This window comes from Nanorana parkeri, unplaced genomic scaffold, assembly GCF_000935625.1.
Source record: "Nanorana parkeri isolate BGI_ZX_2015 unplaced genomic scaffold, ASM93562v1 scaffold1166, whole genome shotgun sequence".
Taxonomy (NCBI): domain Eukaryota; kingdom Metazoa; phylum Chordata; class Amphibia; order Anura; family Dicroglossidae; genus Nanorana; species Nanorana parkeri.
Window position 1 is genome coordinate 345,625 of NW_017307434.1, and position 25,021 is coordinate 370,645.

The 25,021-nt window shown below is 46.0% G+C and overlaps 1 protein-coding gene across 1 annotated transcript in view; it reads left to right on the top strand.

Annotated features, from left to right (window-relative positions):
- EPG5 (ectopic P-granules autophagy protein 5 homolog) overlaps positions 1-25,021 on the top strand; it is an 83,297-nt gene that overhangs the window by 22,472 nt on the left and 35,804 nt on the right. Inside the window, exons 11-26 of the mRNA XM_018568281.1 lie at positions 674-828; positions 1,954-2,094; positions 2,946-3,110; positions 3,392-3,511; positions 4,980-5,218; positions 7,675-7,815; positions 9,344-9,488; positions 10,220-10,417; positions 10,617-10,727; positions 13,389-13,511; positions 16,440-16,606; positions 17,287-17,514; positions 19,597-19,720; positions 21,536-21,680; positions 22,277-22,448; positions 24,184-24,346. Coding sequence (XP_018423783.1) covers positions 674-828; positions 1,954-2,094; positions 2,946-3,110; positions 3,392-3,511; positions 4,980-5,218; positions 7,675-7,815; positions 9,344-9,488; positions 10,220-10,417; positions 10,617-10,727; positions 13,389-13,511; positions 16,440-16,606; positions 17,287-17,514; positions 19,597-19,720; positions 21,536-21,680; positions 22,277-22,448; positions 24,184-24,346 — 2,537 coding nt within the window. The remainder of the gene's footprint in view (positions 1-673; positions 829-1,953; positions 2,095-2,945; positions 3,111-3,391; positions 3,512-4,979; positions 5,219-7,674; positions 7,816-9,343; positions 9,489-10,219; positions 10,418-10,616; positions 10,728-13,388; positions 13,512-16,439; positions 16,607-17,286; positions 17,515-19,596; positions 19,721-21,535; positions 21,681-22,276; positions 22,449-24,183; positions 24,347-25,021) is intronic.

Here is a 25,021-nt window from a genome sequence, read left to right on the forward strand (position 1 = left end):
GTGAGATTCCTAAGAAATAATGAATACCACTCAGTCCAGTTAAAAATAGTCTTCTGGCGAGATTAGGGATCTTCATCATTCCTGGGATCTCGACAAATGACAATGTATGTTACTGCAAGGTCTGCTATAACTGTATCTGCATTTGCCTGCCTGCCCTTGATGTGTTTGCTCTGCCTCCACCCTTAAAAGCTGACCTCCTCTTTTTCCTATGGCTGCCATCAAAGGGCGGGCTCTGTTTTGAGGCAGAGACACTGATTGGCTGGCTTAGCCGGATTGTCACCATTTCACAGTGACCATCTGACCCCCCCACCCCCCACAACGCATCCTATGGTGTCACTGGTTGAAACATGCCGGCTAGGTTTGAGTTCCTGGTTCTGCACACTTCCATGACCATTTTGAGAGGTTCTCTCTTCCTATTGGATTTTTGCGTTCTGGAGAATTCAGCAGAAAGAGCCACGAGGAGCCAAACATGGGTGCTGACACCTAAAAACACAAACTTGGAAAGAACAGGGCCTGCAGCTGTTACAGGGAATCTGATTGCTGGGGTTCCTATGAAATAGAAGAATCCAGTGGGTGACGCGGCCCACCTGGCTTCACCCATTATAGTCGGACTCTTTAAACTCTAACGGCTGTTTAATTGTGTTATCATTTCTCTGTTTTATTTGACTCCTAGATCTGGTAAATCATGAAAAATTTGAGGCTTATTTCTCCACCATGAACATTTCGGAGGGCATCTGTCTTCTCACCACGTACGCCCAGATGGCACAGACCAAGCAGCACGATGTAGATGAGGAGCTGGTCAAGACCATTGCTTTGGAGATCTATGAAGTATGTCATTGCAATGTGTTTTTTTTTACTCTTCTAGTATAAGTGAATCTAACTTTGTCATCAGCTTCCGGAAAATTCCTTCACAGGGGCAGATGGGGAGGAAGGGGCAGTACTACTAGTCAGTCTGGGCTGTGTTGCTTTGCCTGATGTAGTACTATGAAGATGCTTGCATGCGTGGCATCAGATAACGTCACTGGTCTGCTTTTGCTCCTTTGTTGATCAATCAGGAGTTTGGATGAGAAGGGATCGCTGAAAAGGCAGAACTGTGGTAGCCTTTTTTTTTATTCCTAAAGAAAATATCTGGTGCTGCCTGGTATGGAGGAGCCAATGGGGCTTGATGATTGGCACAGCACTGTTACATGGGGGCAGGGAGGGAATCTTCAGCTCCAAATGGAGTGCCTCAAACCTTGAAAGGTGAGCATGTGCTACTGGTTATGGTAGCATTAAAGCATGCATGGGAATAGCTCAGCTTCCCCTCTTACTTAAAGGATAAGTACACTTTAAAACAAAGTGCACTTGTTCTTTTTGACTCCTTTCCTTTCTTGACCTAACCTATTCCAACCGCGCCTTCTGCAAATGCACATTTACCTTGTTTTGGCGTCTGCAGCTTACTGTGTTTGTTTACATTCAGTTCCACAAGTCTTCTGTGCACTGGAGCTACCTGTGCAGTAGCTCCCTATCTATGGGGCCGTCGTCCAAGCATTCCCGGCCTTGGAACACAGCTCCATAGAAGATTACATGGAGCTTCTGTGCATGCAAAACCAGCTCACAAAAGACTTTCAAAACAGGATGTAAACAAACAGGAAGCCGCAGTTGCCAGATGTAGGTAATTCTACATCTGTGGAAGGGGAGGGTGGGATCGTTTAGGTCAGCAGTGGGGACTAAAAAGAATAAGTGCACTTTTACTTTGTTTTCTACAGTTGTTACTGTAGTGAGAAGGGAGCACATTTAAAAAAATGGACCTTGCAGGGGATTCACTTTAAGCACAATTGCAATGATTGCAGGATGGTATAGCTCACAGACTGGTTTCACTTGTTGCCTGGAATGCTCTTTATCATTTCATTATAGATCTGATATAAAACAAAGTCTGGAGATCATCTCTCATAATTCTCGTCATCTTCCCAGGTGTCCTACGTCAGTCTGTCCACGAGAGAGGCTTATTCTAAAGTGGGACGTGAGCTTCTAGCTTCAATTACTGCTGCACACAGCGACGTCATATCTATTATCCTGGAACGTGTTCGAGAGACCATCGATAAAGTGGGAATGGTGGGATTCTTTCATTTTATATTGTTTTATAAATTCATGTCGATTAATGCCAAAATGTTGGTTCCATGTCTGTAATGATGACCCAGTGGCTTCAGGACTTTCTAAGGCATTGACCCAGATTTCACTCTGACTTTAAAGACCTTACAAGTGCAAACAAATACCTGTTGATCTTCCAGAAATGCACTCAGCAATTAAGTCATGTTGTGCACAGAAAATGTTTGGTATCAGCCCTGTCCAGTTCTCCTTTGCTACACTACCTAAAATGCCCCTTTCTTCGCAACATGGACGGTAATCATGGACCGAGGAATTGTGCACAGGACACAGGACAGCTCTGAATTCCAGACATCATTTTGCACATGCCAAACATGTAACGCAACATTTTTAATTGCATATTAAAGGTCCCACTCGCACGACTGGGTGAGTCTTACAAATTGCTCTGTGAGACTCATGTGGCCATCTGCAGGAAGCGCTAATAGTGCACACAGCAGTTCACGGCCATTCGCATGTAATTGGACATGTGATTACTTGCAGATGATCACTCCTAGACGCAAACTGCTTCCAGGGGCGATCATTGGCAGGTAATCGCAGCATGTCTAGCTACTTGCAAACTGCTGCATGCACTTTCAGCTCTAACAGCTTTGACTAGTGCTTCCCGCAGCTCGCATGAGTCTCACTGAGCCTGACCCTATTGGCCCCATTCGCAAGTGTGACTGAGGCCTAACAGATCGAAAGGGAACAAATAAGAGTTTATTGTTGGGGTCGACATACAATGGCATTCTCTGAATTTGTCTCAGTACAGGTTTCTGAAATGGTTTCTAAAATGTTTCTTGCGTTGCTATTCCTCTTCTTAGGTTGCACTGTACTTATTTAAAGAATTACCCTTACACCGCTGGAAGCCGAGCGCAATAGAAATCGGCGTCATCAGGGATTGGCTGCTCAACTACAACCTCTCTGAGGTGGAGAACAAACTGGCTTGTATCATCCTGGAGGGGCTCAACTGGGGCACCAACGGCTCGGTATGGAGACAGTAGCCAATACAGCAATACCTATTTGATAGGAGTATTTACACTTAACTTCTGCCATGTGATTAACAAAATGATGCCCTACCCCCCAAACTTCCACATTTGAGGGGTGGTGCACGGTTTGGAGGCAGTATGTTTTTTTTTTTTTATCATATTGCTGCAGTTTCACTTTCTAAATTCTAAAATGTGTGTTCCAACAAAACAATGGTCCAAAATCATTATATTAGTGCATGTCAGGTGGGGTTATGATGTCTGATGTCTTGTTTCTCACACAGAAGACATTGCACTTGGATCACTCTGTACATATCGAGGTGGCCCTGATGGTTCTGGAGGCTTATCAGAAGTATATCTCGGACAAACCGTACACGGGGATCATCTCAGAGAGTATTAAACAGGTCAGTTCATCCAAATAAAGAATTTCTCTCTCTGGTTATCTCTGGATATGTCTTCTGCCCGGAGCATAACCGTCATATATTATCTTTGGACATCTAGAAATCTTATGGAGCCAGAACTTTTTTTTTTTTTTAGGGCTTTGGACGGAGTAGGAAAGGGTTTGATCCCCTATCAGAGTTTATTTGCTGTCTGTGTCCCATCTGGGGTGATTGATTTAAAGATTGGTATGTTGCACACCTCAATAAGGCCTCATTCACACATGCATGTTGCTCTGTACATTCTGAAGGGCTGATTGTTGATGTGCCCAGCGCTGTGGAAAGCAGTGCGCGGGCAGCTCATGTAACTGTGTGGACACGCAGGAGCTGTGTGCCCTAACACACTGCTTTGTGCAGTCCCAAGTTTTGACAACTGCCCACAGACAGTGTACGGACCTGAATGCATCCTGTCTGCATGCAAGGCCGTACACCGTCTTTGTGCGGCTCTCCAAACTTGCAGTTGCAGGAAGCAGTGTGTGAGAGCACAGAGTTCCTGTGTCTCCATAGAGTTATATGAGCTGCCTGCACGCTTCTCCCCATAGCTCCTGCCACATCAACAACTGGCCCTTCACGCTGTACGGAGCAACGCGCTTTCAGGCTTACCAGCATAAGAATACAAAAGCGACTTAGTCAGGCAGAAGACCAGTAAAGAAAGGAGGCCCAGGAGCCCAACTTTCTGGGGTAGTGAATTCCTTTCTCAAGGTGGGCCTTGGCTCCCAGCTGGGGTGATTTACCTTCTCAATGTGTCCTGGTGACCACTGTCATGGCTGGTGACCACTGTTACTGCTCACTTTGGGAACATTTCTGTTCTCTCACTTCCTGTTGTGTTTCTGGGACAGAACATGAAGGAAAATTTCCCCAATGGGATACAAATAACCTTATTGAGGTCCAAAGCATTCTCCACTCTAACAATGCAGTAAGAGTTTTGGCTAGACATGCATTTTAGTCTGTAAACCAGCGACCATGACTTTTGGCCAATTCCTGCTGAATGGACCAAAATTCAAGCCGTGGGTGGCCCTTTAAGCACCACCCACCCCCCATTTCTAAATCAGGTGGAAAGTTATCAGCCAGACAGTGACTGCTTCCTATCAGTTGTACTCGCTGTTCGGGTTTTCAGGCAGCTGCGGGTGTTCAATATAATTCAATAGTGCAGATTCCTCCATCTAAGGGTATGACTAGCCTTAGGTGTGATGGGCTCAGCTCAAGCAAGTGACCTCAGTCTTCCACAACTTCTTTTCTTACAGCTGCTGGTATCATGTATGTAAGGAGGAGGTGAGGTTTCATGTGGGGGTGGTAGGGGAGAGGTGTCATAATATTAGGCTATCAAAATATATGAAATATTTTATTAATAAAAAAGAAGGTGCCTGCGTTCCCCAGTTAGTTTTGAATGATAAGGGCAGCCATGTTGATCCACTCACTGAATGCTTTCTATTAGGTTTCTTACCTGGCCAGCATTGTCCGGACAGGACAGACCCCGGAAGCCTCCTTCAACCAGTGGGCTTGGGATTTGGTCTTAAGGCTGAAGTTACACAGGAATGACCGACCCGGGCAGCTGTGCGATGCTGTGCCGGATCTGACAGAAGCCAACGTACTACACCCCGTACTGAAGGCCGTTAAATCCAGCGTGCCAATTGGTTGTTACATTGCTCTGGCAGCGGCCTCTGTTGGACACACGTGAGTTAGCTTTGCATGGTGTTTTGGCTGATGTCTTCTCCATGTTGTGTTTTTTCGATTTCCAGACCCTGCCATGGAAAACTAAACTCCTGACACTAGAGGTGCACCGAAATGGAAATTTCAAAACCGAAACAAAACCGAAATTAAAAAAATTGTCAGGTCGAAACCAAAAATGTTTTTATTTAAATTTTTTTTCAAATTTTTCAAATATTTTATTTTTATGTATTTTTTATGAACTTTTTATATTTTTTACTTTTAGGGGCTTTGGGGAAATATTGAGGGTCTAAACAGACCCCTGATATTTCCCTTTTAAAATAGAAAAAGAGATTGAGGGCACAGAGTCCTCAATCTCTTTTTCTGCAGCCCCTGATATAAATAACCAGGAATCCTCTATACTGAGTGTTCCTGTTCACTCATAACGTGAGGACAGAGTATGTTTACTATAACCACAATCATGAATGGATAGGAGGTGATGTAGATCACTTCCCATTCATTCATAATTGAGGATATTGTAACCATACTCTGTCCTCAATTATGTACAAACACTCAGCGATCACTGATCAGAGAGTACCCGCTCTCCTTCCTGACAGCTGTCACAGGAGGCTGAGCGAGCAGTGAGGGAGGAGAGCTCAGCCTCCGGTGATAGCGTTGGCTGTCTCCACCCACACACCGCTCTGCCGGACTGTGATAGGAGGCTGAGCGGTGTGGGAGGAGAGACGCCGGCCTCTGGCAGCTCTCTCCTCCCGCAGCGCTCTGCCGGCTGTCACAGTTTCTCTCCCCCCCCGCTGGGACACAGAGCAGCGCCCAGCGGGGAGAAAAGAAAGCAGGGATGCGCCGATGTATCGGCAGAAAAATGGCACTTTCGGCATTTGGCCAAAAGGGCAATTTTCGGCCGATATATCGGTGCGTCCCTACCTGACACGTTTCATGTCTGTGGAGGACAAGTCACATCGATTCAACTTATATATGGACCAATATAACATAATTTACTGTAAAGGGAGCTCATGGAAGAGACTGAATGTTCAGTCTTAAAGGTCCTATTAGCACCAACGGTATCCATTGTGGTACATTTATGCTCGCATGTGAACTCGGGACTGGTTACTACTTTTTACATACACTTCCTGATCCATACACATAGGAAATGTGCAATTTATTATAAAGCAACCACATTTTTATGCAATTTACCTTGATGACGTCATCTCTTTCAGTTAGCAATGGCAGCTACGTCCGGGCACCTGAAGGCGGTATTTGTGCCGTGCCGATGCTACTTCTGGTCTTTGTGCAGGACCACAAGAACGCATTACAATTCCCATCATCCAATGGGAATTGTAGCCAACAATGGGTGTAATATGGGCGGGATTTTGTGCAGTAGTTTGGCCAGACCTTAGTAATGGTGGTAGGACAGACCAGGAGTCTTGTGGCCTGTGAATCAAACAATGCTGTTACTAAACCAGTAAGAATGGGGGTTTGAGCTGCCCAGGTCCTCCCACTACAAGGAACTACACAGGGGATGCTACAAGACCGGCGGCCCGGGAAGGAGTGAGCAATAGTGGCCACAGTCTTACAAAACAGAAATGATAGGAAAATGAGCCCATATTCTGCTGGATTCACGTTGGGGTTTATCAGTTGGTGGATGACTGCCATAAAAAGCAATAACATATTGCCTAAAGGTAAGAATGACCTTTCCAAAAGGTTCTGCCCAGAGTTCAGCTTTAAGGCAGCACGTTCATTTAACGAGGTGCCTAACACACCACAATGGACCAAAAATAGGAACGGCTGCAAGGCATAGTAGTAGTATGGTACCACACGTTGCCGGGAGTTGTGAAGGTGCCTTGGGGTGCAGTGCATCTTGCAGGTAACGGGCATTACTTCAGAACAGTGGTGTAAATGGGCCTCATTTTTTTTATCATTGCTCAGGTTTATTGATGAAAGATTTATTTATATATATATAAAATAAGACCTACCCCGAAAATAAGACCTAGTACTATTTTTGGGAATTGCTAAAATATAAGACCTACCCCCGAAAATAAGACCTAGTTGTGACTATTCCCAGGTCCGGTGGTGGCATAAGGGGGAACTTGAAGAGCCGCGGGAGAGGCAGGAGAGAATCAGCGGTGCCAACTAAGCCAGCGCTAGAGGAAGCGAGCTGGCACCGGAGGGAGCAGAGCCGCATAAGCCGATGCTTCCTCTGTAGCGCCTGCTCCTGTCACAGGCGGAGTGATACCAAATGCACTCCGCCTGTGAGGAATCCATAGTGAAAGTGCTCTTCGCTCATTCTAGCCAGCGAATTGCTCTTGGAAGGGTACGGCACCCCTGATTGCCCTGATGACTATCTTTTTAGAGTTAGACTCTTCAGGATAAGAAGTCAGACATGAAGTTATGGTTTTCCTCTGTGTGTCTATGGTCCTATCTAGGTTTTGGTTTCCATCTTGTTTGACATGTTTTTGTCTCCACAGTGTGGACAAGTTCTGTGCGGAAGGCGTAATGATGCTGGGAGATCTCGTACAAGCAAGACATCTCCGTGCCGTGGTCCACATTCTGGATAAACTCCTGCCCATGTTTTATCCTTGTCCCAGCTATCTCCTGAAAAATGAGCTGTAAGTCCTCTATGCTAAACAATAAAGGGTTTAATGGACTTGTAGCACTATGTATGATTACATGCGGACTGGTGCTAACAGATGTGGCTGCTGTCACCTTGTCATTCACATGAAGGGGTACAGTTACCGCATCTCAACTTGGTCACCTGGCATTCCTGCCCGAGTCCTTAGGTTCTTGCCACTGGAACACCAGAATGCCCGGTGTGAATGGGGCCTCATGGTGGACCCACCTGTCTGCTAACCTTTTCCATTGATGACAGATCAAAGCTGCTCTGCATTGCTTCGTCCGCTCTCATCTTCTTCTTCACTGGTTCTTCTGGGTTCCTATCACTCTTCTTTGGCCATCGAGCTGCCATCATCTTCTCATCATCTTAGTGATACTGCGAGTGAGCTGGAAGCATACACTGGACATTTTTTTTAACCCCTTCATGACTGAGGCCTTTTTTTCATTTTTTGCACCCATGTTATATTCCACATTTTAGGCCTGAAAATGACTTAAAACCCCCAAACATTATATATTTTCTGAATGCCAAGACCCTATAGAATAAAATGGTGGTAGTTGCACATTTTTATAAAAAAAAATAACTTAAAGAAACCCCCTTTCAAACAGCTTAATACTTACCTGTGTCGTCCCTGCGCGCTCCCGTCCGAAAATCTAAAAAAAATTCTTGGGTGGCCGGTAAAGGATCTTGGGGTGGGCGCATGCGCAGTTCAGATTTTCGGCCGGGAGACGAGGAGAGACACAAGGTAAGTCTATGGATGCGTGCGGGTGCAGACACCGTGGGACAGGAAGTGCCAGCAAGCACAGAGGAGTCACCGCTGGATCAGAGAGCCGCCGCACCGCTGGAGGGACAAATGAAAACGACAGGAAAGAAGAAGATCGGATTAAGAGACATCATTTAAGGTAAGTGCTGACACTAACAGTGGGGGGAGGGAAAAAATATACACTTTAATGTCACTTTAAGTGGAAATTTCTATGCTCCTCAGCACCATCTAGTAACTCTGGGTATAATACAGCAGACAGAGTAGGGCCTACAGCAGAGTAGGGCCTCCAATATAGCATGCTTTTTTTCTTTTCATGTGATGCACTGATCATCTCCTGGTGCAAAAGCAGTGCTCTGCTCTCCACATTAATATACTGTGAATGAAGGCCACCATGGGGACAGCAGTACTCACAGTATCTCCTCAGTCTTTGGGTTTGAGTGACACTAGGTGTCAATCAATCTGGAAGACTGAGGACATCTTGTGGCAAAAAAGAAGTACTGCCGATACAGCTCCGGACTATAGGTAAGTATTGCAGCCTGAGCTTCTTCTGTTATGTTTAACACCCTTTTGAGGTCTGTTTCAAGTTTAAAACATTTGGCCTGATTTGCCTTAAACAATGTCTTCGTGTATGGCGGTTATAGACTCATTTCCCTCTGATGGAAGGCTCAGCTGTATTGTTGTTACAGATGTGATAATGGTGGTTCTGAGGTCTATACAGTTCTTCTCTCTGAGTTTTTTTCTCATCCGTTCCTCTCTTGTTCAGGTTTTTGTCCTTTATACAGCTCTTCCTGCAGCTGGACAGCGGAGTTCCTCAGGGGATGACTATGCAGATGACTCACAAGGTCACCCAGCACCTGACTACCATCAACTATGGGGAGAATGTGAAGCTGCTCACCAACATGATCCAGGTGAGGAGGAGATGGGAAGGAAAGAGGAGAGGATGGGCTGCCCCGAGGATGGAAGGACCTCACCCAGTGAAATGATCTAGGCCAAAACTGGGCAGAAATAGTCATTTGTTTAGCGGCAAACAGCCAAATACACGGATGCAATTCATATATAGGATTTGTTTTACCTGCCGATGGGTTGGTATTTCTGTCCATCTAGTTTTAAGATGTATACAGTCCTGCCACGCAGCGCACAGCCTCTGTTTCTCTGCTGCTAACTTAAGTAACATTTACAGGTCTTGTCCCTCCCCCAACCTGTGACTGGACAGTGAAAGAAGAAGTAGCACAGCAATGCGCTCACCTCTCTATCAGTCCGCTCTTTCCTCCTATCAGCATGTCTATTGTTAGTACATATGGACTGCAGCGCATCCGATTGCCTCCTTCTGCTGCTTTTTTCTTTCCTAGTCTGGGCTCTGCTGTACAGATTTCATGCAGGTGTGTTTTAAGTTGCTCATCGTATTTTAGTTTTGCTCTAACCATTTGGGCTGTAGCGGCGTGTAGACTGCCACATATGGTGGCTATCATTTATGGAACTCTCCTCTGTTATAAGAATGTATTGATGTGATAATCTGCGGTAGGATGTAGGAGGTGATATGTCCCAACACCTGCATCTGCAGAGGCAATGGAACAGTCTAGAGAAGGAGCAGCACAGGCTTGGAAAACAATGACAATTCCTCTTTTTTTCCCCTCCATAGTCCCATATTGCGGCGAGCACTAATCCCAACGAAGTGGGCCCCGTGGCGGTGCTGGAGTTCTGGACTCAGGTTCTTATAAGCCAGCAGCTGTGGCACAGAGATAAAAGCAGCCTTCACCTCATGGACCAGCTGTGTAAAGTGGCATTCAGATACATGGAGGAGGACTGCGTGCAGAAGCTGCTCTACCAACAGCACAAGGTAACATGGGGTACCTACCGGGCACCGTCCATCATAGAAGACCCTTTTACTTCCAACCAATCAGATGCTTCCTTTCATACTTCCAGGGTTGACATGAAATGGGAGTGTGTGACTGGCTGTCACATGGAGTTCTCTCTTATATCTGGGGATATAGAAGTGACTGACTTGCTTCTCATAATTCTTTGCTCTCTTTTTATAGGATGCTCTGGGATATCACTGTGACCGCGGCATTCTCTCCTCCTTCGTCGGCTGGATTGTGGCCGGCAACGTGACTCCTTCTTTTATTGACTCCAACTACAACCCTTCTCAGGTACTAAGGGGAACATGGCCTATGATAAATATTGTTTCCAGCCCTTTTATGAAGTTACTCTGGGCAGTTTCTGTCTTCATTTTCATCATCAATTTGGGATCACCAAAATCATTTCTTTGGCAGACTATAAAACTTTTTAGACTTTTTTTTTATTATTATTATTAATTATTAGTTGGTCGCGGCATGCCTTCCACTTTTCTAGGTGAGCGGCTCCTCAGCCTCCCCCTAGTGCAGCACTGTCAGTTCTTGCGCCGAGCAGCCATTCACAATATGCTGCCCGGCGCTGAGTGTCAGCTTGGGGTGGGCTGGGGCTATGGCCACGAGGGAGCTCCATCCATGCGTGCATTGCTTACAGCTCCCTCACGTGTCCTATAGAGGTGCCTGGACCAGAGTGATGTCACATTCTGGCTCCCGACACCTCTACAGGGCATGCAAGGGAGTTGTACAAGCAATGCATATATGGATGGAGCTCCTTCACAGCACAGCAGTCCTCACTGGACCCCAGGTTGAGGATCCACTCAAGTTCTTGTCAGGGAGGGAGACTGGGTGGACCTTAAAAACTTTTTAGGGAGTGTGTATGTGTGTGTGTGTGAGATTGTCTGTCTGTGGTTGAGTGCATCTGTCAGTGTTTTTGAGGGCCCGTTCACACTAATACAGTGCGTTGATCGCACAGTCCCATGCAATTAACGCACTGTACCACGCAATCGCACATACCGTGCATTCTGGTGTAGGAGGTTTTTTGCGTTGATGTTCAATTGAATGATACCCCAAACTCACCTCCCACCCTCAGTTCGTAGGCCCGCACCGGAATGCGCAGTACCCTAATGTCGTGCGTTCCATTGCGGTACAACTTGGGTCCCGTCTTAATGACTGAGGACAAATGTGGGTCCTGAGGTTACACAGGTTGAGAACCACTGGACTGGGGAATGGGTAAAACCCCTGTCCGCTTTTTTTGTGCCATCCTGTGTCCCATTAGGGAGATTTCTCTTCACTTCCTGTCCAGTAGACACTAGAGGAAGTGGGAGGAAATCTTTCCAAAGTGAGAGATACTCCCTGTTAGACGGTTGTCACCGGAAAATAAGTGTCCCATTGGAAGATTTTGCCTCTATTCTTCTTCTGCTGATCGTTCAAAATGTTGGATGTTAACATCACTTGCCGTCGTATTAACAGTCACCAGGACGAATAGGGAGGACGAATGCCCCGGGTGGGGACCCAGACAGTGAGAGAAACCTAAATTAAAGAAATAGCTAGCACTTTTTAAACACTATGTGGTGTAAACAATTTCCAGAGACATTTTTTTGTGAAACTGTGAATGTTCAGTATGTGTGAATGCAGGCAAAAATTTACTTTCTTAGTATATTTTCTTTCCAGATGAAATGTAATATCAGGAAAATACTGTATTATGGCCATTCGATGGAGCTAAGGAGCATATCAAATAAGTATTTATTTCTCCTCAGCTGCATCCAGTGGCCAAAATACAGTATTTTCCTGACATTACATTTAATTTGACAAGAAATACAGTATGGAAAACACAAAAAGGATAAAGCGCACTCCTGTGGGCAAACTTCAATTCGGTGGCTGTTGTGTGTAGGTGTGCAAAGCTCCTCACTACAGGGAGAGGACCCAGTCTATTCACAACTACAGATAAAAACAAAAAGGACAGGAGCGCAACTACCAAAAGTGACGTGAATGGATTTGATTTGGCCCAGTGGATCTATGTAATAAGGATTGTTGGTGGATCTTTGTGTGTGGAATCTGGGTGTGTATGGCAATGTTATAGCAAACAGAAGGACTTACGGTTAGAAGCTCCCCCGTGGTCCGTGTGGCGCCCTCCTTTGACAGATCCTGGGTCGAAGTGCCCCGGTGGTGTCCCCGGTGGTATGAGAGGCTGATCCGTTGGGGGTGCGCATCCGTATGGCCGCCCACGTTCTCGGCTGGCCGGGCCGAGCCGCGTCGGTCAGGAACGGAGAAAAAATGGGGAGGAGTCCTTCTGTTTGCTATAACATTGCCATATATACCCAGATTCCACACACAAAGATCCACCAACAATCCTTATTACATAGATCCACTAGGCCAAATCAAATCCATTCACGTCACTTTTGGTATTTGCGCTCCTGTCCTTTTTGTTTTTATCTGTAGTTAAGAAATACAGTATACCACTAACTAGGGGTGCACCAATACTATCTATCAATGCTATCGGTGCCGATGCCGAGTATTTGGGCGATTACTCGTACTCGCCCAAATGCTCCTATGCCTAACCCGATACTTCCGGTATCAGAAAGCCAGGCAGCAAATCATTACAAGCTGCCCGACTTCCTGATTGGCCAGGAAGCGGCTCCATGCTCCTCTCGTCACTTGTGACATTTTTCATTTTAACCAATTTTATTTTTTGCTTGTTTTTGCTAGTCTGTGAACCTTTTTTTGCTTTTTTTTTTTTTTACTCCTTTACTTTAAGGTCATCTCTGCATTTTTATTATTTTTTGTGATTTGGAGAAGAGGGTCGCAGTTGATCAGGGCACAGTACAACAAGACAGAAATCAGTTAATTTTGATCTTTATTATCAGGCTTTCGTCTTTTTTTTGTGTATACTCTGACAGTCAGTTGAACCCTTCTGTAACTGGAGCGTTTCTAATACTTTTATGCAATCGATTGTCCTTTCAGATCTGGTTCTCATGGACTGTGCTGAACACGGAGTCTTTGTTTGAAGAGGATTCTCAGCTGCGGCGGGTTGTGGAATACGAGTTACTCAGCAATCCTTCTATATCTCCAGATCAGGCTCTTAAGGTATCTCCTTCGGAATCTAAAGAACACCCTGGAGCCCATTAAATCCAGGCTGCTGTATAATACAAATTAGGGATGCACCGATACCAGTTTTTCGGTATCGAGTACGGGTACTTTGCTTTCGGTCGATATGGAGTACCGATACCGGTGCTTCCGCTGGCATGGAGCGGTCTTCCCGGGCTATCCGATTGCCCGAGAAGCTGGCTCTCATGTTGTCTGGCCGGCTTGATTGTGCTTGGCCGGGAAACTGGCTTTCCAGCCAATCAGCATGGAGCCAGCTTCCTGGCCAATCAGGAAGCCAGGCGGTGCGTATTGACCCACTTCCTAATTGGCCGGGAAGCCGGCTCACTGCTAATGGGAAGTTGGTTCCCAGGCCAATCAGCATGGAGCCGGCTTCCTGGCCAATCAGGAAGCCAGGAGGCAGGTCATTACTCCCCGCCCAGCTTCCTGTTCGCATGCGAAGCTGGCTCCATGTTCCCCTACGGCACTGCCAGTCAGAGGAAATATTTCTCTGACTGGAAGTTCTGGTATCGGGATAAGTATCGGAGCATTTGAGCGAGTACGAGTACTCGCCCAAATACTAGGTATCGGCACTGATACAGATACTAGTATCGGTCTCGGTGCATCCCTAATACAAATTCTAACCAACTTTCTTGCATGCGGGGTTTGTCTTGCCTCCTTTCACTTCAAGTCTTGCTGTTGAATGGTGAAGCCACCCATCACAGAGATGGACCAAGTGTAAGGCCCATGAGGCAGTTGGGGACAGATGGTCACCACAGAAGCTGGTTCCTACCCCAGAATACCCTGAAGTTCAGGGGTTCAACTATGATTCAGTGGTGGCGATATAGGAATTGGAGGTGTAGGTTCCTCTTTTCCCACACAGATTTGCTTTAACAAGTAATTTTTACTTTTTAAAAACATTCAGGCACACCAAGCAACTTTGCAAATATGCACTGTTACTGACCATAGTTAAAGGATAAGTGCACTCTAAAACAAAGCGCACTTATCCATTATGCCCCTTTACTCTTGCCTAACCTAAAGCACGCCTCCCCATCTACATATGCATACTCACTTGATCTGACAGCTGCGGCCTCCGGTGTACATTCAGTGCTGCAAGTCTCACTGTACTTGCTGCACCTGCGCATTACAGCCCCATAGAAGTCATTGGGGCTGTAATGCACAGGCATGGCCAGGATATAAACAAGCACTGGAAGCTGCAGCTGTCAGATCGAGGTAAGTATGCATCTGTACAGGGGGAGATGTGGCGTTAGGTTGGGTCAGAGAAAAGGGATAAAATGGGGCAAAAAGGATAAGTAGAATTCTTTTTTTAATTGCACTTATCCTTTTAAGGTCACAGGATCCAAACAGATTGACTTCCAGTTGGTGATCCCTATCATTCGACCATGATCGGGTGGCAAAGCAGTGAGAGAGGGAAAAAGAGATGGTGATATTTATGACACAGTAAAGTAAGGGAACATTGCTTTGCTAACCGATCACCGTCGAGTGGGAGTCAATTGGGAGGCAATGTGTTTGTATCCTGAGAAATTAAAGGAGAACTATGGGGTAAGTGTTTTTCCCCATAGTTCTCCTAAGGGTAATGGGAGGACACAAACTAGCGTCCTCCTGTGACCCAAAGCTCAGTATACCGCGAGCTACGGCTCGTGACAGTCACGGCTCTCGGCATGGATAGATCGAGAAGTGACCGAGCGACGGTATGTGTTCGCTCACTTCTCGATCTATTGAGCCGACGTGTGACAGTTTCATTGTCGCACGTCAACTCAAACAATGAGGATGAGTGGAAATCACTCACCTCATAGTTCTCCTTTAAACACACTGAGTGTGTTTGAGTAAGAATGCACTTAAAAACAAAAGTAACTTATCCTTTTTAGCCTTTTTACCCCTTTCCTCTAACCCAACCCCACCTCCTCTATCACAGATGCATACTTGCCTCGATCCGACAGCCACTTCCTCCAGTGCTTGTTTATATCCTGGCCATGCCTGTGCATTAAAGCACCATAGACTTCTATGGGGCTATCTTCCCCATGTCTGGCCATTGGACATAATGGTGATCTCTATCATGCGACCATGATCGGGTGGCCAAGCAGTGTTGCCATAATACTACTTAAATATCCACATCTCTATCTCTTTGAATGTCAGGAAACAGAAACAGAACAGTTGAATGTCCTGAAACATTTAAAGATTTGTTTTTGCTAAAGTCTTCTGCACCACTGCCTTATGCAGCAGCAGCAGCAGCAGCAGCATTGTCAGCCTGACATAAGGCGTCCTTCAATTGGCCATTGGGCTACAGTCCTGATAGGCAGCCCAGTGGTCAACTGGAAGGAGCACACATGGCAGGCTGACAATACAGCTGCTAACTGCGAGGCAGTGGCTCAACACTGTCAATCTAAAATCAGAAGTGCTGTTCTAGGCAAGATCTGAAGGGAATACTTTGCAACAGATTCCCCCCAAAAATAATTGAAAACTGTTTATAGTGAAACCTACTGAATGAAAGATTTTCAGGTTCACATACACTTTAAAAATGTTGGCACTAACATACCGTCGTCCTGACGATCCGAGGTTGTGGTACTTTACCCCCCTAACAGTGGAAGTGGCTAACATGTGAAAATGTTTTGATCATTAACCTGTTTCCTTCCTTATATTTTACTTTTAATGTCCATTTGGTATATGATTCAATATTTTGTACATTTTATACTGTTAGAATGAAAATAAAAAAAAGTTTATTCAAAAAAAAAATGTTGGCACTAAAGGGTGACCCTTTTACCCATCTCCCATGCCATGTTGAGAGATTTTCTAGTAGCGGTCCCGCTCGCTCCTTGTGTGTGCACCTTGGCATTGATCCTGTACAGATCCTTATCTGCTGTAATGCTTCCACTAACCTTTTGCATCATGGAGTCTCTGTTGTGTTTGCAGAAAGCCCAGCAGCAGCTGAAGTTGCCCATTGTGCCTTCCATACAAAGGTTGTTGATTTATCGCTGGGCTCACCAAGCCATGGCTACCCCGGCAGACCACCCCCTCTTACCATTTTTTTGGCAAAAGTTTTTCCTCCTATATCTGAGCCGGCCAGGACCGCAGTATGGGTAAGATGGTGCCACAGATTTATTTTTTTATTGTTGCATGCACTGTTTTTGATCTGGTGAAAACCCAAAAACTAAAAAAAGCGATACATGGACTGTTATCCTGCCCCCTGCAGGGAAGGACCCTTGCTCTGTGTGTAAAAGCAGTGGCGTCTCTGCAGAGATCCAACATGCCCCCTGCTAGGCAAAGCTAGAGTTCTCCAGTCAGCAGGAAGAATGAGCTTTGCTGATTGGAGAGCTATAGATTTGAGTTAGCACGGGGGCCTCCCTCAACTCCCTATTTCAGGGGTGGGCAACCTTGGCACTCCACCTTTGCTAAAATTCCAATCCCATCATGCTTCCTGGTGTCGTGCCTGTGGCTGTCAGAGTCTTGCAATGTCTTGTGAGATTTGTAGTTGCACCACAGCTGGAGTGCCAAGGTTGCCTACATATGTCCTATGGGTTCTTCAGCTGGTTGGGCAGCCTCTGGGGCCAATAAGAAGTTGTAGGAAAGGCAGTTTCTGGGGTCACATGACACCCATTAGATTAAGGAATAGTACACACAGGTACCCAAGGCTGTTTGCACTTCATTCACGATGTGATCTGCTGAGATAGGGGAAGGTTTCTTCAAATATAAATCCTGGATGTGTGTCGTAGCGTTAATGTGAACCTGGTCTTGTAGCAAATGTTTGTTCTGTGCTCAGGTTACCGGTTGAAGGATGCATCGGTAGGAGGTTCTTCAGCAGCCCGGCCCACCATCACCTCCTCAAACAGATGAAGCGGCGCCTGATAGAAGTGGCTGATTTCCAACACTTGGCCAGCAAAGCCATCCGAGCCCTCGGCCCCATGGACGGGTCTCCGGTCTTCTCAGACTCTGGGGGAAGCTCACCGGAGTGTATGACGTCTCCAAATCTGCATAAGGAGCTGGTCAGGTAAGGAATCCAACAACTGTAAATTCTTATTGCTGGTATTCCAGATTTAAAGGGCCAGCCCCCCAAGTAAATTATATTTAAAGCTGAAACTTTTCAGTTTTCCATAATACTTCCCTTCCCCATCTTCAGTACAGATTTGTAGAAATGGTCCTTTAGATCAGTGGTTCTCAACCTGCGCAACCTCAGGACCCACATCTGTCCTTGGTCATTAGGTCGTGACCCAAGTCGCACTGCAAGGGAATGCACAGCATTAGGGTACCATGCGTTCCGGAGCGAATGTATGAACTGTGGGTGGGAGGTGCGTTTGGGGTACCATTCAAATGAATGTCAACGCAACACACCTCCCACATCAGAATGCACGATTGTATGGTACAGTGCGTTAATCGCATGGGGCTGTGCAATTAAGCACTGTACTGGTGTGCACACTGACATACATACACAACCAGAGACACAATCTCACACACTCACAGACATTCTAACACACGCACTCCAAAAAATTTTTTTCCTTTTTTTAAGATCCACCCAGTCTCCCTACCTTACAAGAACGAGTGGATCCTTCTTAGCCTGGGGTCCAGTGTGGGCTGCTGTGCTGTGATGGAGCTCCATACATGTATTCCTTGTACACCCTGTAGAGGTGCTGGGAGCCAGAATGGGAGTCCAGTCACCTCTACAGGACATGTGAGGAAGCTGTAAGCAATGCACGTAGGGATGGAGCTCCCTCGCCGCCATACCCCCAGCCCACCTCAAGCTGACACTCAGCACCCGGCAGCATATTTTGAATGGCTGCTTGGCGCGCGAGAACTGACAGTGCTGTGGTAGGGGGGGGGGGCAAAGGAGCCTCTCAACTAGAAAAGTGGAAGGCATGTGGCAACCCACTAAACATGAGGTCGCGACCCACTTTTGGGTCACGACCCACCAGTTGAGAACCAAGGCTTTAGAAGGTCTGTGATGTCTTCAGTTGATCTTGCAAAGTGCCATTATGCCCGGCCACTGGCAGGAGGGATCATTCAGACACTGATACCACATTCATTTGCCATTAGGCGTGCCTGAGCGAACTACCAGTACCAGGATGCATTTGGGAAAGTGTCAGTCCCAGTGGGTGGGATTTTGGGCATTGCTAAAGCGGTGGGTGTACCGAGAGGAGTCTCTTGAGTAGGATGGTGGATGATACTAGAAACTTAAAAGGGAATTTCAATCCAATTATCCATTTGTTCAAAATCATTATAATCTGAACCCTAAAGCTGGCTTTACACTAAACTAAACAGTGCAGGTGGGGGGTTCCCCCCTCGCCGGGCTCATGCATTTCTGTCTCTGTCCCTGTTTCAGATATTCCCTCACTTCAAACCCTAACAGGAGTCCTAATCCATCCCTAATCTCTCCAAAACAGGCTTGACATACACGTTGGGGTCTTTTTATAACCCATTTGCAGAGCCATTTGCCCTACCAATCTTTCTGAAGGTTTGTTCGGTGCAACTAGATGCAAAATGGGACTTTCTGATATATTATTTTCTTTTCAGGTTGAATGTGTGTAATGTAATACTGCATTATGGCCATAATGAATACATACTTTGCTGTGCTCCATCTAGTGGCCATATTGCAGTATTACATTACCCACATTCAACCGGAAAAGAAAATATATCTAAGAATGTCCCTTTTTGCATCTTTTCACACAGAACAAAGGTTTAGAAAGAGTCATAAGGTGAATGGCACTGTGCATTGGATATAAATAGACCCCTTTAGGAGGGAAAATGTCAATCATTCAAATGTAGGCTTGCACCGTTGTAGTGGTTTAAGCTTGATTATTCAGATTCTTGTGAGTCCAGTTGTAACTGGTTCTCTTTTAAAAGGCATGGTATATAATGAAGGGACTGTGGTGGTGCTTCAGTTCTTGTCTGGCCCAAGTGTTCATTACTGTGGCAGTGCAGGCAGTAGGAGCTGGCCCGTATTGTGGTTGACACAACGGCAGTGTGTCCAGATATTGGTTAGTTAGGGTTTTTCTTTGCTTTTCATCGGCCAATGTTTGCTAAATCAGGATGATCATGTTGTCAATGAAAGCCCAGACCATCTATTCTTCTCCTACAGGCTATTTAATGTGTTTATTGTGTGGCTGGAAGATGAGAAGTTTCAGAAAGGAGATGTCTACATCCCGTCACTGACCAAGCAGTACGACCCGCACCGGCTGGCCAAGATCATGCGTGGTGAGCAGGTGAGCAGTACAACAAGTGAAAGGACATGGAGGACGGGCGGCCAGCTTGTGACGGAATTCATATATGATTAGAGTCTGGAAAGCTTGGTGATGCTGACTTTTTCTTAGCTCTGGTTTTAATGAGACATTATAATGGTTTTAGCTTCATTTTGCCATGCATACTCGCACGTTATAGCAATACCGCACGCAGCACACAGTGGTTTGGTTCCGCTTTAGGTCTTCAAGCTTGTAAGCAGGTGTTTTTATATATTTGCAAACCCAGATAGTTTGCTCACACGTAAATCTGGCCATACACCATTAGTAATTCAGCCATGTCTACTCAAGGCTTACTGCGAGGTGTAATCCATCACTATGGCCAGGGTCAGGGGCTCCGCTAAGCTACATCAGGTCACATGTCCAGGTGGTGTCACTTTTTCAGGCCTTTCTACCTAGGCCATGGTGAGCAGAGCTGGCATGCAAGCATCTGATCTGCCCCACAGGCCTGTGGGGCAGATCAGATACTTAACTGACATCTCCACTCGGCTGTGCATGGCCTAGGTGGGCGAGGAGAGGCTGAAAGGCTGACGCAACTTCACCAGAACATGTGATGTGCTGCTTAGCCCCGCAGCAGACTTGGGCCGTGCGCAGCACAGAGCGGTTTGGTTCTGGTTTAGGTCTTCAAACTTGTAAGCAAATGTTTTATATATTTGCAAACCCAGATAGTTTTTTCACTCTTAAATCTGGCCATACACCATTAGTAATTCAGCCATGTCTACTCAAGGCTTACTATGAGGTGTAATCCTCCTCCATCACTATGGTCAGGGTCAGGTGCTCGGATAAGCTACACCAGGTCACATGTCCTGGTGATGGCACTTTTTCAGGCCTTTCCCTAGGCCATGGAGAGCGGAGCTGTCAGGCAAGCATCCGATCTGCCCCACAGGCCTGTGGGGCGGATCAGATACTAACTGACATCTCCACTCGGCTGTGCATGGCCTAGGTGGGTTGGGAGGGCCTGAAAGGCTGACGCAACTTCACCAGAACATGTGATGTGCTGCTTAGCCCTGCGCCAGACTTGGGCCGTGCTGGCATAGCAGGACCAAGCCCCATAGTAAGCTGTGAGTAGAGATGGAGAGATGGCTTACTTAGTTGAGGAAGGTTAGCATGTGGACTTTGGTAGCAACGTTGCAGAGGTTCAGTGAGCCCACAGTTTGTTGCCACCAGAGAATAAGGAAGTATTGTGGAGTGATTGGCAGGGGCGATTGGGAGGATTAACAGGTAATTCCTCGAAGGGGAAATTTTTCATAAACAAACATGGGCGCAGAGACATTATAAAAATGATTGGCAAGGTTGTATATTTGTTCTTTGTGGGGTGGCCTTACTAACATTTAAGCATTTATGATATGGTGCACCCATGACGCTGGTTTTGTAGAGCATTCTCAACTTTTAAATGAAAGAGCACAGTAAGTGCTGTGAAAAAAATTGTGGAATAATCTTTCCCAGGCCAACTCCATAGATTGATTACAAAGTGTTTATTAAAGTCATATTGCTGTACATTGTTGCTCCAGGGATCTGTTTGCCTTTGGGGATGAGGAAGTCCTTTTTTTTTTCCTGTTAGAGCACATTCGGAGCTCGCTTGGTGAGGGTTTTTGCTTTCCTCAGGATCACTTGCAGGTTAAGGGTTTTAAGGGGACATGTTTTTAATTTTATTTTGTCTTTTCATTATCTGATTAAATATGTAAGCTGGACAGTGGAAGGAGCAGAATCTTTCGGTGGTACATGGTCTCACGGTGTGTGGTCTCACGGTGTGTGGTCTCACGGTGTGTGGTCTCTCTTTAGAATCTCTGGATGGAGTTTATCAACATGGAACGGATCATATTTGAAATTCAGGAAACTGTCAACGCTTGGAACCAAATCAAGGTGGAAATGGACACCAGTTTGCTGACTCCGGCTGTTACTGTGGATGCTCCGCCATCAGCCACAGGTACCGTATGAACTGCTGGCTACTGTCCTCAGGTCCGTGGCTCAGTGGCACATAGCTTGTGGTGTCCAAATGACTGTCGGGTCACCTAGTTATTATATCTGGGCTCCGGCCTTCCCTTCAGTCTTGCACAGTTGTACCAGCTCCTCTCCTGGACTGAAATGGGCTCCTCTGATATCACTGCCCACTGGGAGCTTCTCACAATGTGCATTACAAGCTGCAGCAAGTTAAATAGAGCCCGCCTCATTTCCTGTCTGGAGCACCTCCTCTCCAGCCTGACCGTTCTTTGCCCGCCCCTTTCATTAATTGCATTTCAGTTCTTTCAATCATGGAGGCTCAGCATCACATGTGGGCATTACCTAGGATGGTCTTTATGCAAATGCAGCCTGCCTAGGCAAGCTTACTCCTCCAGACTAAGATCCACCCATCAAGGCATTTTTAAATTTGCATAACTCCTCCCAAGAGCCAGCCCACTGCTTGCATCAGTGGCGAGAACTCTTGAGACGAGTACTGAGGCATGGTGCTGTGATGTTTTCAGGAAGCTATGTACAGCACCCTGCCAGCCCCTCTAACCAGCATGCTCCATTTTGTCTCTCTAGCCAAGGACAGAATCCTGATTAGCCTGAAGAAGCACAGCGCCCCGGTCCCTGGTACCACCTTGCAGCTGATGAAGCCACCTGTACCGGTCATTCCGCCATCATGTTTTCTTAACACCCAGGATGCCATGAAACTTGTGCACAAAGACCTGACGGTTCTGCAGCAGCATGCAAAGTAAGTCGCAGACCAATGACTAAGCCTAGCAGAGCAGGACGATTCTTGTTCTAATTACAGAGGAATGAACTCCCAGCATGCTTTGCCAGATGCCGAATGTGGGGAACACTTTGACATGTAGTTGTGCAGCAGTTGCTTTGTTGTATAATGTCAGTGCCAGATATGGAGTCTACAGAATGTTTGTTCCTAAACATTAGATGATAATTACCCTGATGTAAGACTGCCATATAGTGGACAACCCAAGATGACTCTTTTTATAGAAGGTCAGTCAGGAAAGATTATGGAAGGTTCCGATACTGAGCATTTGCATGAGTACTCCTACTCTTCCTTCTGGAGGGGGGTTACTTCTATTCCCCATGGTCCCTGTGTGTGTTGTGAAGTAGTCACCGGTCCACGCTCACTCCCGGGATGGACTACAATCTCAATACAAATTAGTACACTAAACATGAGATTGTAGTCCATCACGGGAGCGAGCTTGGAGCGGTGACTACTTTACAACACACACAGGGACCATGGGGAACAAAAGTAGCCCCCCCCTCCAGAAGGAAGGACAGTGTCAGTGCCCATTCAGAGATGATTGGAGGATCTACAGCCGCGTGATACAACCAAATATGTTATTGATCCATGGAGTGCTGCTGACATACCTTCTCATCCATGCTGATACAAATACTGTTTGGACTATATGTTTTTGAGCCCTTCTTTGGGAACACAGCAGCACAGCAACGCACCACGGGTGCATTGAGGGGCCGTTCAGAATGAATGGTAGCATATTGCACAGTAAAACAAATGATTATCTGCGCTATAGTGCTCTACCCCAAAATCCTCAATAACACCCTATTGACAGCTGCAGAGATAAAAGAGAAGCTATATAAACTTCTCCCACATTATATTAAACAAAAGACACTGCGCTATCTTTAATATTATAAAACTCTAAGTGCATATACTTAGTGACAATTATACAACATGTTCACTCCAACTTATATATAGTCCATATAAAAATATTACCAAAATTGATATGATCAAAAATAAATGTGATGAAACCCTTGTGTTCACTTTCTTTACATCATTGAGTCAAATAATCATTGCGTATAAAGTTCCACAATCACTCGTGACTTCTGTGCTTCAATTCCTCGTCAATTAATCACCAGTGATCCACCACCAGGTGCACAAACACCAGCACACTCACCAGATAGTTCTGACCACCCAAGTGGTCTTTAAACGCTCTGCAAAATTCCCTGGTGTCCGATGTCTCCCTCTCCACCGAATCACCAACAGCTGGAAATGATGAGTCCGCCCGATGTCTCTCCCAAATCTCTTATCTGCTCAAAATAGAAAACCAAGATGGCACATAGTGTAAAACTGCTAGATGATAGTTTATTTATAAAAATCAGAACACTTACATTTAAAAGAGTTTTTCAGCGCTGTAAAAACATAAAATGGGCTTGTATGAGCTCAGCTCTGTCTCCTCCACTCCATACACTAGCGTCAGCATGTAGCTCCTCCCCTACGCGTTTCGTCCAATGGACTTTCTCGAGCTTGAGGAAGTCCATTGCTCATACAAGCCGATTTTATGTTTTTACAGCGCTGTACTCTTGTGTTCCTGTTGGTCCCATTGCTAGTTATACAAGTTTCAAGAGTCTGTACATCGCAGGCCTGAGCATCGATGTGAAGGATCTGTGTTATAACAGGGACTTTGCAGTGCCGATTGCCTTAACAGTCATTCTATGTTTGCCAGAACTGCCTCTATGCGAGAGTCCCAACAAGTGGCCTTAGACAGCGAGATGCTCGACACCATCCCCAAACTCTACATCAACAGAGAGGAACAAATCGAGATGAAGATAGAGTGTCGCAGCAACCTCAACAAGACCTGCAATGGGCCGGCAGTTGTAATGGTCAAGGTGAGGGGGTCCTACTTAACCATTATCTGATTGAATGAGGGGGTTCTCGTGAACTATCATTTGCTATAACGCTTATCATTTCAGCTGGTCATCTGGATTTGTTTGGCCAACTTATTGGGTCAAAGAGAACATCCCAGTCCCAGGTGCTACGAAGGGCCTTAATGGATCTCATAGTCATGAGTCCCTTTTGGGGAGAAACACATCAAGGGATGAGTAGAGGGCCTGTATCAGAGTTTACATCATCTCAGCTGGTCAACTGAATTAAGCTGGCCAACTTATTGGGTTAAAGAGGATATCCAAGTCCAAGGTGTTACAAAGGGCCTTAATGGATGTCCTAGTCATGAGTCACTTTTGGGGAGAAACAAGTCAAGGGATTAGGAGAGGGCCTGTATCAGAGTTTACATACACTTAAATATTTCCTTTATGCTATATATGCTATAGGTACCCCCCTGGTTTTGGGCCCCCACTCCCATACCTCGTTTGACAAAGGTTATTTGACTTTTGTTGAAGCAGCTGTCCCGGAGATCCTTGGCTGAGCAGTGCCTGTTCGGGTATTGTGACAGCGGCACACCCGGCAGAATAGATTCCCCCATTCATGCCAAACATCCACGAGGGGCTCAATGAGAAAATAACTTCTAATGAATGGCCAGTCATGCTTTTTACGCTTTGCTGATC